A 17,974-nucleotide genomic window follows, 5' to 3' on the forward strand; every position below is an offset into this window, starting at 1 on the left:
ATTCAATTATCGGTCACCTGCAGTATTATCACTGCGTTCTTCCCCTGCTGTTATCAATATTTTAAATTTATCAGTTGAATACTAAATTGAAACCTTTATTTCGTTCTTGAAATAGTTACAGTATTTTCTTATTGTCTTTGTCATAGATGAGAGATAAGAAACATGTTGAAATGTATTACGAATGCTTATAAACTTCGATATGGTTTGTATTAGAGTATTATCATAAGTCGCTGTTTTCTATAGGGCTTAAATCACGGTCGCAAACGATGTACTGATCCTCGATAAGTAGGTAATCAGGGTGATAAAGCGACACCGCCAATTGATATGGAGATTAGTGCAGGCACTTGAATATAATTAATATAATTTGTTTTATTTCGTATCGACAGTTTGAGGATAACACACTAATCGGATTCAGCCCGTTTGTTTTGTGTTTGTCCCTTTGAGTGGTGCAAGGATGTTGTTTTTATGACATATTTTTATGTCAAAATATTTAAGGTGAGTTCTATACTGGATATAATTCAGAAATCAGGGCAAGTGGAAAGTTGTAGTCTCTAGTTAGATACACCTCCAGGAAAGAAGCATGATTCAAGCATCAACTTATTATTGGTTTAGTGAAAATAAAATATGTTTATGAGCGGACCTCGTGTCCTGTCAAAAGTGAAATTCAAACAAATAATGCCTGGATAAAGAAAACTTCAGCGGCTACCACAATAAGTATATGAGGTACCTATATAAATGTATTCCTATATGAATGTTTTCTCATAAGAATTATCAGGAATATCTGGAATCATGTCAAATTTGAGCTTATGCTCGGATCAGTGAGTAATGAAGTTCCTACTATTTTTATTGGTAAATCGGAAAAGGTTAACAATAAAAATAGTACCTACCTATTATTTATTAAAACGGTAAATTTTGCATAGAGTTTGGGTTTCCTGAATATAAATTAATAAAAGAGGAGATTGACTGACGGACATATCAGCGCACAGCCAAAACCACTGGGTATAGGTATTTTAAATTTTGCATCTAGGTTACCTATTAATGTGGTAGGAGTAGGGGAGCGGGGGGCTAGTTGTAACAATTTTTTGTTTTTTGGCTATAAACGCTTACTTGTTTGGTATTTAGGAAATCTAACAGTACTATTCTAATGAAAAACTATTCAACTAATGATTCCAAGTAAAATTTTAATCAATCCTGTAAAGACTTCTTGTAGAAACGGCTTTAAAAAAAAACTGACGAGTGTTACAACTTACCCCGCGATAGGGGCTAGTTGTAACAGGCTTGGGGTAAATTGTAACGTTAGGAATTAAAAACTAGTTTCATATTTTATAACGATTTATATTGGCATAAAAACATAACCCACACTTCTCTAAACCTATTTGGTTCAGACTTTTAAGTTAAATTATTATTTCAACAGAAAAATATTCCAAAAATGATTTCTTACTACAACCATAATAATCTTAACTACTTCAGTAATCTGAATTTTGATTCATTTAGCGTATTTAGCATTATAAATCTTCGGCATGTTATAACAAACTTAAACTGCTTAGCTTTATTCTTAATCTAATAGAAAATATTAAAAAAATTACAAAAACATGTTCTTTCTTAAGTAAGTAATCAGCCTTTTGATTGACGTAGGTAAAATATGAAATCTATGGTCTTATTTTAGATGGGGAGAACATGTAAGCAAGTACTCAGCTATTTTAGCTTCTTCTTCCTCTTTAAAACCAATCTGGGTTTGATATAGCCGACCGATAAAGATTGGTTACTCTTCTTCTTTTTCACAAATCTATATAGCGATACATGACATAAATTTAAACGTTTTCCAGCTTTTCGTACACTGGTTTTATTTTTCAATACTCCAGCAGAAGCCAATTCGTAAACATCTTGGTTTTGGGAAGCACCTTCAGTTTTTCTTTTGTTGTTTCTCATCCTGAAATAGATAGAACCAATGAAGTTCAACAAAAAAGTATTCAAAACATGAAAATAATAACTTGTTACAACTTGCCCCGTAAAAGGGTTACAACATACCCCACGGCAAGGTTTTTTGAAATAAAATCTATTTAAAAAAATGTCGCTTACTTGAAATGTAATTACAATTACTATGATCACACTAAACAAATGATAAATGTATCTGTATAAATCAACAACTGCTAAACAATTGTATGTCTACGATAATCAATATTGTACAAACAAAAAAAAATACATTACCAGGCTTCATCGGAGCGCCTGCACAGCACCGCTTCCTGCGCCGTCTGGTGGGATACTGATTGCACTTTTATGATAGAATGGGTATTAAATAGGAGGTAAAGTTAGAAATCAAGCGTATATTCTTTCATTATGTAGGTAAAAAATCCATGTTACTACTTACCCCTGTTACATCTAGCCCCTCGCTCCCCTACAGTAAGAATTCTCCAATATTCCCGCGGGAACGGAAATTTGCGGGAATTCTCGTTTTAATGGTTTCTATCACGCATGTTTCACAAAATAAAACTAGACACAGAAGTTACACATACATATGATCACGTCTTTATCCCTTACGGAGTAGACAGAGCTAACAGTCTTGAAAAGACTGATAGGTCACGTTCAGCTGTTTGGCTTAATGATAGAATTGAGATTCAAATAGTGACGGGTTGCTAGCCCATCGCCTAAAAGAAGAATCCCAAGTTTATAAGCCTATCCCTTAGTCGCCTTTTAAGACATCTATGGGAACGAGATGGAGTGGTCCTATTCTTTTTTTTTATTGATGCCGGGAACCACACGGCATTAGAAGTTACACCTGTGGTACAAATAAATACGAACCAATTTGGTAACATTTAACGTTTTTTCAGAAGCATAGGAGATGACGACAGTAACGTCAGGCTTTACAAAAGCACCAGGGTTTGCAGACGATGGCAACCAGTCCGACGAGGACTATGTGCCCCTCTACGATGACGATGAACCAGAGTAAGCGTTTTGATTGTCATATTATATCAGCCTTATAAAATTAATTATCATGATGATTTTTTTTTGCGTATTATTGGAAATTCTTACCCTATTAACAATAGAAGAATATTAATGATAAGGTGGACGAAAATTTTCCTCGGTGCAGATATTTCTGCTTTTCGTTTTCTAATAAAAATTTTAACGTTTGTAACATAAGTAAGTACTTTCCATTTTTGGCTTTGACTCGAATTCTCTTTGAGGAATGTTTTTAGGAAATGTCGGAAAAATATCTCTGAAAACAAAAATACAAATAGAATTTCCAAGTCAGAAATTATAGTGAATATCTTCACAATGGTATTTAAAAGTAATGAACCAATTAGGTACAAGATAAATCCTAATATTATAAATGCGAAAGTGTGTGAGTATGTATGGATGTTTGTTACTCTTTTACGCAAATACAATTGAACCGATTACGATGAAATTTGGTATGTAGGTAGCTGAAGGCCCAGAATAATGCATTAAAACAGGTGGAACAAATACTTTTTTCTTCGCTACCAACCATTGTGGCAACAGTGGTATCTGGCAGTCACTACTTATATCATTTTATCGAAATTCAGTATATCCTTTGTTCATGAGCTTAATTGCGTTGTATCCTTACATTCATACTGGTGAATTAAAGAATATTGCTCATGCTCCTATTCATATGTTAAACATAATTTGAAACAGATTAAAGTGTTTACGAAGAAAAATTACTTTATTAGCTCATTTACCTTAAATCTCATATCAGTTTCAGTCATCCATCAGATAATAAGTATATTTAATTTCTGCTTATTGCGTCGTGTTTGTCATATTTTGTTTGTTTTATCAACTAGCAAATGTCGCTGGGCTTGTATGAAAAATATCACATTTAGTTTTTGTACGTACAGACACAGAAATCAGCTTAAATTGTTATCCGGACGTATAATATTCTGCATGTTAGTCAAACTTCCAAACTAGAGAAGATCATTTGTGCATCAGTAGCCAAATCATTGAGTTTTGAGATTTTAATCAGAGAAAAAGAATTTAAGCCTTGAGCCAAATGGAATTATGTATTTGAGTTTTAGTATTAAAAAGTTCAGACTTACAAACACGACGATATTACCTTTAATTCTTTTATTTTTCTTTGTACAGTCAGCGAACGGCACAGGAGACGAAAGGATGGAATTTGTTCCGAGAACTTCCTGTCAAGAAGGAGAGCGGCTCCATGGCTTCATCCGAATGGATAGACATCAGCGTCAAGGCTCTCAAACTGCTTGCTTACATACTAACATTTATAGTAGTGCTGGGCTGCGCGGTTATAGCCAAAGGCACTTTACTATTTATAACGTCACAGTTGAAGAAGGGCCGCGAGATTGTACACTGTAACAGAGCTTTAGGTAAGTATTGAATTACAAAGATACCAAATCCGAATTACAAAGAAAAAAAAATTTGTTCTTTTTCCTGGAATTAGTTCCTGTTGCGTTCAACCCCGGTGGCCCCGATCCTGGAGATAAGACATTACCTAGGTATTGCAGGTAGGTACTTGACAGAGTTTCGATCATAGTTACCCATAATCTTCCTTGCTAGCTCTACCAGGTTCGATAGAATAAATCCAACTGTCTCGAGTTCATCTACGATTGTTTATTGCAATAAAACATATAGGTACCTATGAGTAAGTTCTTCATCAACAATGAATATAACAAGGCCAGTTTAATCTTGTGTGATTCATCCTTCCTTTTATTGATAAAATAAAAAATATATGAATAATGTATTTTTTCTTAGACACTTTTGTTTTTATTTATTACAGCTTTAGATCAACAATTTTTAACAACGCTTACTTTAGAAGAGCGTGTCACATGGCTCTGGGCCGCGCTTATAGTTTTCGGTGCGCCGGAACTTGGAGTACTTCTTAGATCTGTTAGAATATGTTTTTTCAAGACTGTAAAAAAACCAACTGCCACACAATTTTTTATCGTAAGTACGAACATTGAATTTATACCTATTTAGTAAGTTCAAGAGCGAAGCGCATTCCAAGCGCCTGTGCTGTCAGGTAACATACATACATGTATAAAATCATACTTCTTAACCAGAGGGTAGACAGAGACTACCTACATATTTCTAATGCCACGGTCCCTGAATAATTCTTATGCTTCGTCCATTTTCATCTATCTTTTTAATTGTCAAGGTCTTAATAATGACTTTTGCCATGATGTCCTCGATTTCATCAAGGGACGTTCGTATTCCCACTAGGCTGTCAGGATATACAAATTGAACTTTCTCTAGCTTTTTTTGCAATTTCTCTTTTTTTGTTTCACTGCGACAGAGTTCCTTTAATTTTTTTTTCAGGCGTTCATCGTCGACACGTTACACACGATAGGAGTAGCAATGTTGATTCTCATTGTTCTTCCCGAATTGGACGTGGTAAAGGGCGCTATGATAATGAATGCCCTATGCATAGTACCAGGGTTTCTCAACGCGGTTACAAGAGATAGGTCAGACCCTCGCTACTCCATGAAGCTGATTCTGGACGTGCTTTCATTATCTGCCCAAGCGACAGCATTTGTTTTATGGCCCATGCAAAGCGATAAACCAATCCTGTGGTGCTTGCCTTTAGCATGTGTTTTCATATCTCTGGGATGGTGGGAGAACTTTGTGCGCGTGCCGGATAAACATTCACCAGGTAAGAGTTCAACTAGCCTTACCAATAGTACAAGCCCCTTTCGTTTCGGTCGTCATCATTGCCTCGAAGAGATTACATTATTCGATAAGGCTGCCTTTTGAGTATGATAAGGTTTAGATTTTTAATATTTTTTTAAACACACCATTAATTGTTTTAATTTTATCATTGTAAAGATATCGCATTTTTATTGTTCATGCTTACAGAAACTAAAGAGGTGTGATTGCTACGTTAAGGTTGACGTCTTACTGCTGGATTTAATCGAGATTCCCAGTTCAGAGAAAGAGTCAGGTTACTAGTTCATCGCCTAAAGAATAGATCTCAAGTTTATAAGTCTTTCCCTTTTGCTTTGAAGAGGAGAAGCTGACACACAATGTTTTAAACGCCACCATAAAAAATGCAGCGCTTATCAGATATTTAATAATTTTATACTATAAATAATAATAATTTTGTACCTATAATTTTATTCCCAACAGTTTTCTACATTTATATGTGCGACCTCCGCGACGGACTGAAGAAGTGTCGCTACTACAGCGAGAGGTTCCTAACTCTATGGAAGCTAGTTGTGTTCGCGGGGTGCGCGATGATATCGCTACACTTGCAAGACGATGACCCTTTTTCGTTTTTCACGTCTATCGCCACGGCGTTTGGTGAACGGAACTATACCGCACATGAGGTAATATACGAAAATATCTTAACTTATTTATTTTTTAATCCAATGCACCCTCGTTTGTCTCAATAAATAACTCTTTATTTGATAGATTTCCTTTTATGATTAATATTGTTATAAGAAATAGACCATGAGAATCGGTGATATTTTTCACTGATTTCATACGATTGCGTTGCGTGTGCTCTTAAAGGTACTTTTTGTACGAAGGATATTATGATATCATATGATAAGTACCTAAGTAGCACGATAACGGATGAAGAATTTTTATTTCTTGCTACTTAAAAGTATTGAGTGGGATTCACCGTAATCATAATCCTTAGATAATATAGACATCCTTAGGTAACCTAGAGACGTCTTTAACCTTCCAAAATGAAATAAGTATTAAATGACCATATAAATGGATTAAAAACTAAAGTTACCTTTTTCTTTCCTCCTAGGGTTACATCCCGGGGTGCGTCTTTAGGATTTTTACACAAAACGACTACGAGTACTATATGACCTCCTTTGCATAGGAACCTAACTCATATTAAATAATGGTTATACACTCATTCGTCTAAATGTGCAGGATTCTTCACGATACTTTCCCTCATAGTAAGAGCTTCAGTTAGCACTTATACCAACGTATGATACTCAGAAAAAATAATTGGTATGTGGCCGAGGTAGGATTTAAATTTTCCCGACACGCATTACCTACATGCGCACTTTAGCCGGGCAATGTAACCGTTCGACCAACGATGCTCTTCAAATCACCGATGCTCGGATTAAACTGTCACCTATCTACTCCCAAAAAATATTTGCACCGTAAATCTTCTAAAATTTTTATTATAAAGCAAACTAAGTAAGAAATAGTTCCTTTTCATCCTGAAAAAAGTACAAACCCCGTAAAGTTTGAACTATCTATAAATTCATTTATCAGCAAAGTTGCCCATTAGTAAAATAATATATTTTTTTCAGTTTCACGTGTTTCAAGATTTACACACCGTGGACGACCTAAATTTCCAATTCACAAATAAGGTCTTTACTCTTCCGGCATCATGGAGTTCATCTCTCTGGGTTTCCCTGATCCAAGTTATAGCCGCTTACGTATGCTACATTAGCGCCAAGTTCGCGTGCAAGATACTCATACAGAGTTTCAGCTTTGCATTTTCTTTGAGTCTCGTGGGGCCATTCACTATAAACCTTCTTATTGTGTTTTGTGGCATAAGAAACATGAACCCATGTGCGTTCTATGGAACTATACCGGATTATTTGTTCTTCGAAATTCCACCAGGTTTGTTGTATTTTTGATATACCTATGCATATACCTATTAATTTTACGTGAATTTTATTATTTGCGAAAGTGCCTATGAAAATACACAGGTACGTGCAGTTGAAATGATTTAAGTAAGTTCCCCAAACATTTTTTTTATTTACAGTATACACACTCCGAGATTACTTGGGTCCCGGAATGGCCTGGGTATGGGTACTGTGGCTGATGTCGCAAGCCTGGATCTGCTTCCACGCGTGGCAGCCTCGCTGCGAGCGACTGGCGGCTACAGACAAACTGTTCTGTAAGCCCTGGTACAACGGCCCGCTCATTGACCAGTCATTATTGATGAACAGAACCCATGACGAGGAAACCGATATATCATACGAGGTAAAAAGTGTATTATAATTTTAGTATAGGCATACACTTCAAGATTACGTAGGTCCCGGTATGGTGTGGGTGCTGTAAGCCTTGGTACAACGGCCTGCTAATTGCCCAGTCACTGTTCATGAACAGATCTCATGATGAGGAATCGTACGAGGTAAGATGAGAGCAAAATCAATCAAAAAACGTCACGCCTTTCGTTCGTTTTCATTTTGCTTACGCTTATTTTTTTTACATAATTTATAGTTAAATACTATTAAAAAATGTATTTTAACGTATTGCAGCGAAGCACGCAATACTTAATATTTTTAAAGTGAAGTTTTTGTTATACGATTTGTATGGTGTACTACGTGTATGATGAAGGTTTATTGCGATTTTCTAGACTGGCCAGTGTTAAAAGACAGTGTTTTCAGGAGCTGAAAGAAAAGAAGAAAGAACCATCGGAATCCAGTGAAGATGGCGATAAAGACGTCAGACCTACTGACAGCATAACAAGGTAAAATAACTGACGATTAAAATATTTTTGCGACTAAAAAACAAATGAATCTAAATGAGAACTTCTATTTAAACTGTTCATTGACAGCAAGCATACTATAGTATCTTGTTTTCCGAGTTTTATTGTTTGTACCTCTAAAACGTGTTGAATGTACGCAGGATATACATATGCGCGACGATGTGGCATGAAACAAAAGATGAGATGATAGAGTTTTTGAAATCCATCTGCCGACTGGACGAAGACCAATGTTCGCATCGAGTCGCTCGCAAGTACTGGGGCATCGTCAACAGCGACTATTATGAGTTGGAAGGTAAGATAGAAGTAAGACGTAAAGTTTTAATCATACATTAAAATATTTGGATTTATTTCTTAATGGGATACAAGGTTTCACTTATGCCGTCAATACGCGAGTGTAGAGTAGTGGCGGAACAGACATTGTGTCAATGCGTCAGTTGTGTGGTTTCCAGAACAGGAGAATACAACCACTACACTCTCTTCCTCAAACAGTAGCAGTTCCGTTATTATAATGAATTCGCTACCAACAAAGAAAATTTAATACGATTGTGTTAATTATACTTATTATCAGTTAATTAGAAACCGATTACCCATGACCACGAAATATACTTCCGTTTATTGTTACTTATTTTTGAGATTAGATTTTAAGATAAGATTATGACGTAAATGATAATAAAACTATGCATTCCTTTCATTAACTTTAATATGATATTTTAGCTCATATTTTCATGGATGACGCTTTTGAAATATCAGACCACAGTTCTGAGGAATCGCAAGTGAATTCGTTTGTTAAATGTCTGGTGAATACTATGGATGAAGCGGCTTCAGAAGTACACGTAACCAATGTCAGGTTAAGGGCTCCCAAGAAATTCCCCACGCCATACGGTGGCCAACTTGTTTGGACACTGCCTGGGAAGAACAAGTTAATATGCCATATGAAGGATAAGGCTAAAATAAGACATAGGAAGCGTTGGTCGCAGGTAAGAGAAAAAACGTTAAAGAATGAAAATAGTGCAACTAAATAAATGAAAGTAAAAATCCGTGAGTCATTTATTCATTCATATAATGACGTGTGATATACACGGGGTAGATAGAGCCAGCAGCTTTGAAAGACTGATACGCCACGGTTAGCTGTTAGGTCTAATGATAGAATTGAGATTCAAAAAGTGAGAGGTTGCTAGCCCACCGCCTAAAGAGAAGAATCTCAAGTTTATAAGCCTATCCCTTAGTTGCCTAATTTACGTTTTTAGATAATTACTAACGACATGAAATCCGCTCAGAGTATGTATGAGGCGAAATGCGAGGTGAGGCCTTTAAAGGCTATAACTTTAAAGGCTTTCTTACAAATAAAGTTTATAGAAAGATCACATAAACGGAAATAATTATTCAGGCAGAGATTAGGTACTTCGGACTTACAAAGGTTTTTAAATATTTATTTATTCGCATTTATTTTAGTAAATAATTGTAAGTGATGTAAGTAATTATTGTCGCTATTGTAGGTGATGTACATGTACTACCTGCTCGGCCACCGCCTTATGGATCTGCCGATCTCTATCGACCGCAAAGAGGTGATCGCAGAGAATACCTACCTCCTTGCGCTGGATGGAGATATCGACTTCCAACCGTCCGCTGTCACGCTGCTAGTCGATTTGATGAAGAAAGATAAGAACTTGGGTGCGGCCTGCGGTCGTATCCATCCTGTTGGCTCGGGTTAGTTATATTGCGATGTACAGTCATGCAGAGAAACCTGACCCCAAAGGTTTTGGTTTGTATCAAAGGGGGGTTTTGGTTTGTATCACTATTCTTTGCCATTAACTCTAGATAACCATAATAATACACGTATTACTTTTTTTCGGACATTTTCGTTAGAGTTTATTTATCTATGCTACAAACTGGACGGATTCCTGTTATAAGATGATATTTTGAATCGCTTTTGGAAATTAGTTTCTTTTAAAAGATACTATAGGTACCACAGATATACAGCTAAACACGCATAAATATGTACTTACATCTCTTTATCTCATAAATTAAATATTATTTGTAGAGTTGATTAATACCTCTTAATATAGAAAATGACAGGAAAAGATCATAAAAAAGATTATATAAAGAAATTTTAATACATTCAATGTGCAGGCTTCATGGCGTGGTACCAGATGTTCGAGTACGCCATCGGCCATTGGCTGCAGAAGGCGACTGAACACATGATCGGCTGCGTACTCTGTAGTCCCGGATGCTTCTCCCTCTTCAGAGGAAAGGCTTTGATGGATGACAACGTGATGAGAAAATATACGTTAACCTCACATGAAGCTCGGCATTACGTGCAATACGATCAAGGTAAAGACTTTATTGACAGAATATCTATCAAGTACCTAACCTAAGCGATTGTGATCCACTGTCCGGTGATACTCGGTTTTGCCACTGCTTAGTGACTAGTATTTGTTTCAATTTGCATCAAAATAATTTTATTTACTTGTTCTTTCTTTACCTAATAACTCGGTGAACCTTGTAGCAATAGAAATCGGAATAATATATGAACCGAATTTATGCTTGTAGCCAATAGTTGCTCGAGTTGTCCATTAAGACTTCCTTGTTTGTTTATAATATCTTTATTGCACAGATTTGCTTATTAGTTCAATTCTTATAAGAAAATATTGTTTTATTCTAGCAATTATTTGCTCAAGTTAAATTAAACTTTCAGGAGAAGATCGTTGGCTTTGCACCCTACTTCTTCAACGTGGTTACAGGGTGGAGTATTCCGCCGCATCTGACGCCTACACACATTGTCCTGAGAGGTTCGACGAGTTCTACAATCAGCGCCGTCGCTGGGTGCCATCCACCATGGCCAATATCCTGGATCTTCTTGTTGACTACAAACACACTGTGAAAGTCAACGATAGTATTTCTACTTTGTATATTATGTATCAGGTAAGGATTCCGCGAAGCTGCCAAGTTTTATGAAGTAGTTGATTAAATTCGTGCACCTGAAACCCGCTATCTTCAATTAAATATAGGTACATTTAGTTGAAAGTTATCTACTTCTTGTTTGTTTGTAAACTCTTTAGTTCACATAAATAATATAACAAATTACAAAACAGTCATTAGATTAAGAAGAATGTGTACAATGGCGGACTTATCACAATCGGTATTTCTTGCAGTCAACCGAACTTCTTGTACTCAATAATTTTGTTACTACAAACTAATATTGCAAACTTGGATACATTCACATTTTAGTTTAATGCACTTGTGAATCTTGGTTCAACTTAATATTATAACGAATGAAATTTTAAAAAATTGAATAAATTAAAAGAAAGATGTAGTCTCTTTCTATATCAGAGCTAAGCAGGCTAAAGCTAAGATCAGAGATTTTTGTGATCGCAAAATTTTCTCGTTTCCAGATATTCCTCATGGTAGGCACGGTGCTGGGCCCCGGCACCATTTTCCTGATGATGGTGGGCGCTATGAATGCGATCACCGGCATAAGCAATATTGACGCCCTCATTTTAAACCTCATACCCATCGCCATCTACATCACAGTCTGCATGACATGCAAGTCAAATGTACAGGTAAATAGATTTTTAAATTGACTTATTTTTGTTTGTTTTTAAATGTAGACATTAATTGCTTATGTAAATTAAGATTCTAAAGTAAAAGAACTCATAGATATTAATTGTGGATTAGTTATCCGCTACCTTTCGTTACTGTTTAAATGTTTTAATATCCTTCCTAAAGTTATTACTACATATTCTATAACATATATAACATATTAAACTTTATATGTATTAGAACATTTAAAAAATAAGGAAAGGTATAAGTCATTATAATCATAAGTCATTAAAATCCGTATGACAACTTTTGCAAAATACGTCCAGAACTTTCGGCTGCGAATTTGAGAACTCGACTGATTCTAAACTACTTAATTAATAGAAACACTGATCTTTATCATAGATTATATATAAATATGCCATCATTCTTCCTCAACAGATTTTCCTGGCTAACGCAATAACGTGCGCATACGCAATGGTAATGATGCTTGTAATCGTAGGCATAGCTCTACAGATAACAGAAGACGGCTGGCTAGCGCCATCTAGTATCTTCACCGTGGTAACTTTTGCCTCTTTCTTCTTGACGGCAGTCATGCACCCTCAAGAAATAATATGCCTATTGTACTTGGGAGTGTACTACATAACCATTCCAAGCATGTACATGTTGCTGATCATTTATTCTCTGTGCAACTTGAACAATGTTACTTGGGGTACCAGGGAAATTGCCCAAAAGAAATCTGCTAAGGTGAGCAAAGTCGACTTTCTTTTGGTTCTATCAATTTGATGAATAAACGTTAATTTCTACGCCTTCTATAGCCAATTCACTTTATTATTTGAACAAAAAATGTTCTATGTGTTACTGTGTGCACATAAAAAACATACACAAAGTTGAAATTTGTTATTTTAGAGCTCACCTATTTCCTATGCTTCTCATAATATTGCTATATTATATTATTACCCTTATTTAATGCAAGTAATTTTAAATGTCTCAACATGTTTTGATAGGAATTGGAAATGGAAAAGAAGGAAGTCGAAGAAGCTAAGAAGAAGATGGATAGTAACGCTGTTATGAAATGGCTCGGGAAGTCTGAAGAGGAGAGCGGGTCCATAGAGTGTGGTGTTTCGGGGCTGTTCCGTTGTATGTGCTGCACTAACCCCAAAGACCACAAAGAAGACTTGCATTTACTTCAAATTAGCACCGCCATTGAGAAGATGGAGAGGAAATTGGATTCTCTGTAAGTATAAGTCGGTTTTAGAATAAAATAGGACAAATATCTAATGAATCGCTTAATACCTATCATATAATCGTGTATATTTAAAATATTATATGTGAAAATTCCAGTGGAGCAACTAGCGAGCCTGTAGAAGCACCTCGACGGCGGTCGTCGATAGGGCTTCGGCGAGAGTCCGCCAGGAGGGAGTCGATGGGGATGCGCCGCGAGTCGCTTAATATTCTACAGGAGTACGCTGATAGCGATGACTCTACCGATATACCCAAGGTTTGGAAAACTTTAATTCTTTTTATACAATAACGAAACCGCTGTAATGCCTTCAATATACGGGAACTTGATCAAATTTGGACAGGGATCCAAATGTTGTCCGATATTTCGTCGAACCAGGTAAACTGGAGTAAAATTACCGACATTGAAGAAATTTTCATCTTATATTAAATTTAATTTTCTCATGATAATTGTATGCATAAAGTAATAGAATTTTAACTTTAACTTTTTTCTATACATTTTTTTATTTTATAGGAAGAAAGAGATGATTTAGTCAATCCATATTGGATTGAAGACCCTGGACTACAGAAAGGAGAAGTTGATTTCCTGTTGACAGCCGAAATTGAGTTCTGGAAGGATTTGATCGACACGTACTTGAGACCTATTGAAGAAAATAAAGAAGAACAGGTAATATTAAGAAATGAATAAACTGTATCTTAAGTTTGACAATTGTTTTGTGTTGATAGGACATTTTATAAATCCTCACGTGGTTTGAATTATCTCTGTGCTTAAAGTAAAATTACGGCAAGAGTTTTGTCTGAGTATGGATAAATATATAGGTTACCGTCAGTGTGAGATTTGTTCTCAAGGGTTCCGTAGATTATGACTATCTAGAGACAAAAGATAAAGGTGACAAACCGGGGCATCTTTAACCACGATTATGAATTAGGTAAGTCAGGGTTTTCACGAAACGACATTCGCAACCTTTACAGGGAACATAAAATGTTATCGTTATTAAACCAGGAGGAAGAAAAAGCTTATAAAACATGTTAACGAAATCGTTAAATGTTATAATACCTTCTTTAGAGATATTAAAAGGTGAACAAACAAAACAACGCAAAACTTTAATACGTCATTTTATAGATCGACGAACTTGTTTGGCTCGAAAACTTTTTGGGAGACATTATGAGTCTGTATACTACATTCTCCTCAACAGGAACGCATCAAAACCGACTTGAAAAACTTGCGCAACACCATGGTGTTCGCGTTCATAATGCTAAACTCCCTGTTTGTGCTCACAATATTCCTGCTGCAACTCAATCAAGACCAACTCCACATCCGCTGGCCGCTGGGAGAGTCGGTGGTTATTACTTATGATGATGATATGAATATTGTAAGTTTACTTTTTATTTCGTTTTATTGTCTATCATATTTTAATAGTCATGCATTTCATGATCTATTTTACACACACGCCACACGGTCATTTGACGGAAATTTACAAAGCATATGTTTTATCTTCCTTCAGGTAGATTGGTCGACAGAAGACGACGATTATGCATTATAGATCCTAATTTATAATAAACGGGAACGAATGCTTTTACAACTTTGATGAGACTTGACCGTAATATAGCTTTTCAGCAGAATATCTAATCACAGTTTACATGCGAGCGACGCCGCGGGCGGAAGAAAGCCAATTATGTATTTATTATTATTAATTCATTTATATGTTTCGATCGTCAGGTTAATCTGAACCGAGAGTACCTAATGTTGGAGCCGATCGGGTCTTTATTCCTCATATTCTTCGGGTCGGTGATGGTGATCCAATTCACCGCCATGTTGTTCCACCGGCTCGGAACCCTCACGCATCTGCTGGCGACCGTTCAGCTCAATTGGTTCTTCACTAAGAGGGTAATTTGTTTGTTTGTAATATCTTTATTGCACAGAAATTTACACAGTTACACGAAATAGTACCTACATCGTTATAAATGTTTTGTTTGGGGGAAGATACATTTTTCGTGCGACAAAATCTGCGTCGGGCACGGGGGGCTGAGAGGCAGGTGTGACAGATTATTTCAGTTTAACCGATGTCTTTTACTTTGCAAAGAATTAAATATATGGCTGACACGAATTTGACTTTCGACGAACTAAACTTAGGATGTCTTATAATAATATAGCTAAAACTGTACACGCTAATGCACAATATAGGTAGTCATCAAATCATAGGTAAGGTCCATTTACCATTGAAAGTCAAACCAAAGATTTCCATGTATTCGTGTGCCTGAAAACGTACTAAAAAACCTTATTATTCTAGCCCGAAGATACAACAGATCACGCGAAGATCGAGCGCGAAGCCATTATCTTGGCGAAGAACATGCAAAAGGTGGACATGAGTGATTTGGACGGAAGAATTGACGACGACAAGGATGTGACCCGGAGGAAAACTTTACATGCTCTAGACAAGGCCAGAGTCACGAAGAGCAACGTGTTCAATTTAGACGAAAACTTTAAGAGGCGCATGACCATATTGGAAAACGCTGATCCGAGTAAGATTTTTTATTGTTTTTTAGATAATTCGTTCAATAATGAGAAGTGCCGTGTGGTTCCCGGCACCAATACAAAAAGAATAGGACCACTCCATCTCTTTCCCATGGATGTCGTAAAAGGCGACTAAGGGATAGGCATAAAAACTTGGGATTCTTTTCTAGGCGATGGGCTAGCAACCTGTCACTATTTGAATCTCAATTCTATCATTAAATTAAAAAGCTGAACGTGGCCATTCTGTCTTTTCAAGACTGGTGCCTCTGTCTACCCCGCAAGGGATATAGACGTGACCATATGTATATATGTAATGAGAATAAGAGAATGATTAATATATAGTGATTAATATAATTTCTATAATAGAAAGAATATTATAATTGATATCATAGGGATATTGATGTAAAAGAAACCAGTTATTCTATATGATTTTGTGACGCATAACGCATTGGGCGCTGCCTTTCTTAACTACCTACAAAATTTATTTAGTGTTCCTTTACTAGCGCCGTTGATCTATCCTACCACCATCAATGACTCTAACAATCTTCCGGTTATACGAGACGAATCATAGGATGCGCTGGTCTCGCGTTAGCTTCCTCTAACAGCGCACCCTCCCTTGACTCCCTACTTTAATTCGTACAGATCTCGCTCAGTAACAAGGTTCACTTTCTCGGCGCCGCAGATTTATACGAATTTTCACGAACGTACAGATACGTTGAAATGAATTTTAATTGTTATATTAACAGAAGTGTTATCGGGTCTCCCGTGGCTGGGCGGCGACGTGGCGGCGCGCCGCGCCACGCTGCGCGCGCTGCAGACGCGGCGCGACTCGCTGGCCGACAAGCGCCGCTCCGCGCTGCCCGCCCGGCCCTCCGGCGACGACTTCCTGTACGGAGTGCCCGGCACTTCCGTAAGTATCGCCAACCTGCTGTTACCTCCAACAGAACCCAGGTGTAATAGTTGAGCCGTTGGCCCTAGTTTGCCGTGGTTGGGCGACAATGCTTTAGATGCCATGACCTTCCGAAGAGAAATTATGTATCTAGATAAGTTTACATTATTTGGTGGAGTATCTTTATCTTTGAGAAAGCTCTCTTCCAGCTGTTGCTTTTCGAAGTCTGGGATCTGTCTTTGATATTTTTTGAATAAGTGAAGAGAGGTTATTACAGTAGAGCGACTACGGTACGATTACGGTACTACGATTGGACCATGATTATACATCTAATTGCCTGAATGTGCAGATTTCCCCGCGATGTTTCTCTTTATCGTTAGAGCATCGGCACAAAATAATCTACATAAGTCTGTTAAAAGTCATTGATCCTTGGCTGAGATGAGATTTGCCTCCATGCACGTCGCGTATTTTGATCGGGCACTTTATCGATTCGACCACCAATGCCGAGGTATTATTTGTTAAATATATACATACATACATACATAAACTCACGCCTCTTTCCCGGAGGGGTAGGCAGAGACTACCTCTTTCCACTATGGAAAGAGGTTAAATATATGCTTTCACTTATTGTATTATTCATTTATTAATTTCCTTTCAGGGAATCCGGCCTAGACGGGATACAGCGGCGAGCGTGTACGTGAACAACGCGTATGAACCCGCCCTCGACAGCGACGAAGACGAAGCACCGAGGCAAAGCATTGTGCGCTTTAGAGAAAATTACGCCTAATATTCGTATTAAAGATTGCCTATGAATTAATGGCAATCATCTCAGCCGAGAAGTCCACTGTCGGATAGGTAAAGGATATTTCTAAACATTTACACCTCGACCAGTCGGAAACAGCACGAATCCAGCGTTTCTCGCTGGATTCGGGGTTCCTAGAGAATCGACTATTCAAATATGTGAGTTTGTTTATTTGATGAATGAAAAACGTAGTTATTGGAATAAATATTTAATTAATTTACAAGTGTTTTTAATTTTGTAGTACTCTTTAAACCATATGATTTTTTAATTTATTAATTTCGTGAATGGTGGTTATTGTTATCTTGACTTGCTTTCACACTTTTTAAAAAAAAATTTGTTTCATTTCACTTCAACATTATTAACCCTATTGAAAAATTAGTTTTGTTTACTATGAAACACATAGAAAACAAATATTTACAAAAAAAAAACCGGAAGGACATGACATTCTCTACAGACTCAGTTGATCTAATTTAAATGGCTTATAAATTCTTTCCTAAATAGACTTTAATCAAATTGATATCTTTACGGAAAAACCCAGGGCACAGCACTAGTCATAGT

General features: G+C 36.7%; 1 protein-coding gene across 2 annotated transcripts; it reads left to right on the forward strand.

Moving 5' to 3' along the window:
• The first annotated feature begins 336 nt into the window (after window positions 1-336).
• LOC106133593 (chitin synthase chs-2) lies at window positions 337-17,576 on the forward strand. 2 transcript variants are annotated; one of them, XM_013333381.2, is made up of 24 exons: window positions 337-495; window positions 2,832-2,943; window positions 4,093-4,337; window positions 4,748-4,914; window positions 5,287-5,620; window positions 6,094-6,293; window positions 7,242-7,557; window positions 7,703-7,923; window positions 8,331-8,413; window positions 8,572-8,723; window positions 9,146-9,408; window positions 9,928-10,138; window positions 10,562-10,762; window positions 11,127-11,353; window positions 11,824-11,991; window positions 12,410-12,715; window positions 12,976-13,205; window positions 13,313-13,469; window positions 13,725-13,877; window positions 14,407-14,583; window positions 14,931-15,098; window positions 15,502-15,733; window positions 16,472-16,635; window positions 17,273-17,576. In XM_013333381.2, the coding sequence occupies exons 2-24, from the start codon at window positions 2,840-2,842 to the stop codon at window positions 17,399-17,401; spliced, it is 4,608 nt and encodes a 1,535-aa protein (XP_013188835.2). In that variant the 5' UTR covers window positions 337-495; window positions 2,832-2,839; the 3' UTR covers window positions 17,402-17,576. The 2 variants fall into 2 exon arrangements, with proteins under 2 accessions (XP_013188835.2, XP_013188832.2); XM_013333378.2 differs by having other exon boundaries at window positions 338-495; window positions 2,829-2,943.
• Window positions 17,577-17,974: the final 398 nt, after the last annotated feature.

Source organism: Amyelois transitella, chromosome 2 (genome assembly GCF_032362555.1).
Source record: "Amyelois transitella isolate CPQ chromosome 2, ilAmyTran1.1, whole genome shotgun sequence".
Classification (NCBI taxonomy): Eukaryota; Metazoa; Arthropoda; class Insecta; order Lepidoptera; family Pyralidae; genus Amyelois; species Amyelois transitella.

What these genes read in the sequence shown, in the direction of transcription:
- LOC106133593 (XM_013333381.2), top strand. Translation starts at nt 2,840, where the DNA reads ATGACGACAGTAACGTCAGGCTTTACAAAAGCACCAGGGTTTGCAGAC. An exon ending in CTGCCACACAATTTTTTATC is followed by an intron (nt 4,915 to 5,286) that starts GTAAGTACGAAC and finishes TTTTTTTTTCAG; the next exon opens with GCGTTCATCGTCGACACGTT. An exon ending in GCCGGATAAACATTCACCAG is followed by an intron (nt 5,621 to 6,093) that starts GTAAGAGTTCAA and finishes TATTCCCAACAG; the next exon opens with TTTTCTACATTTATATGTGC.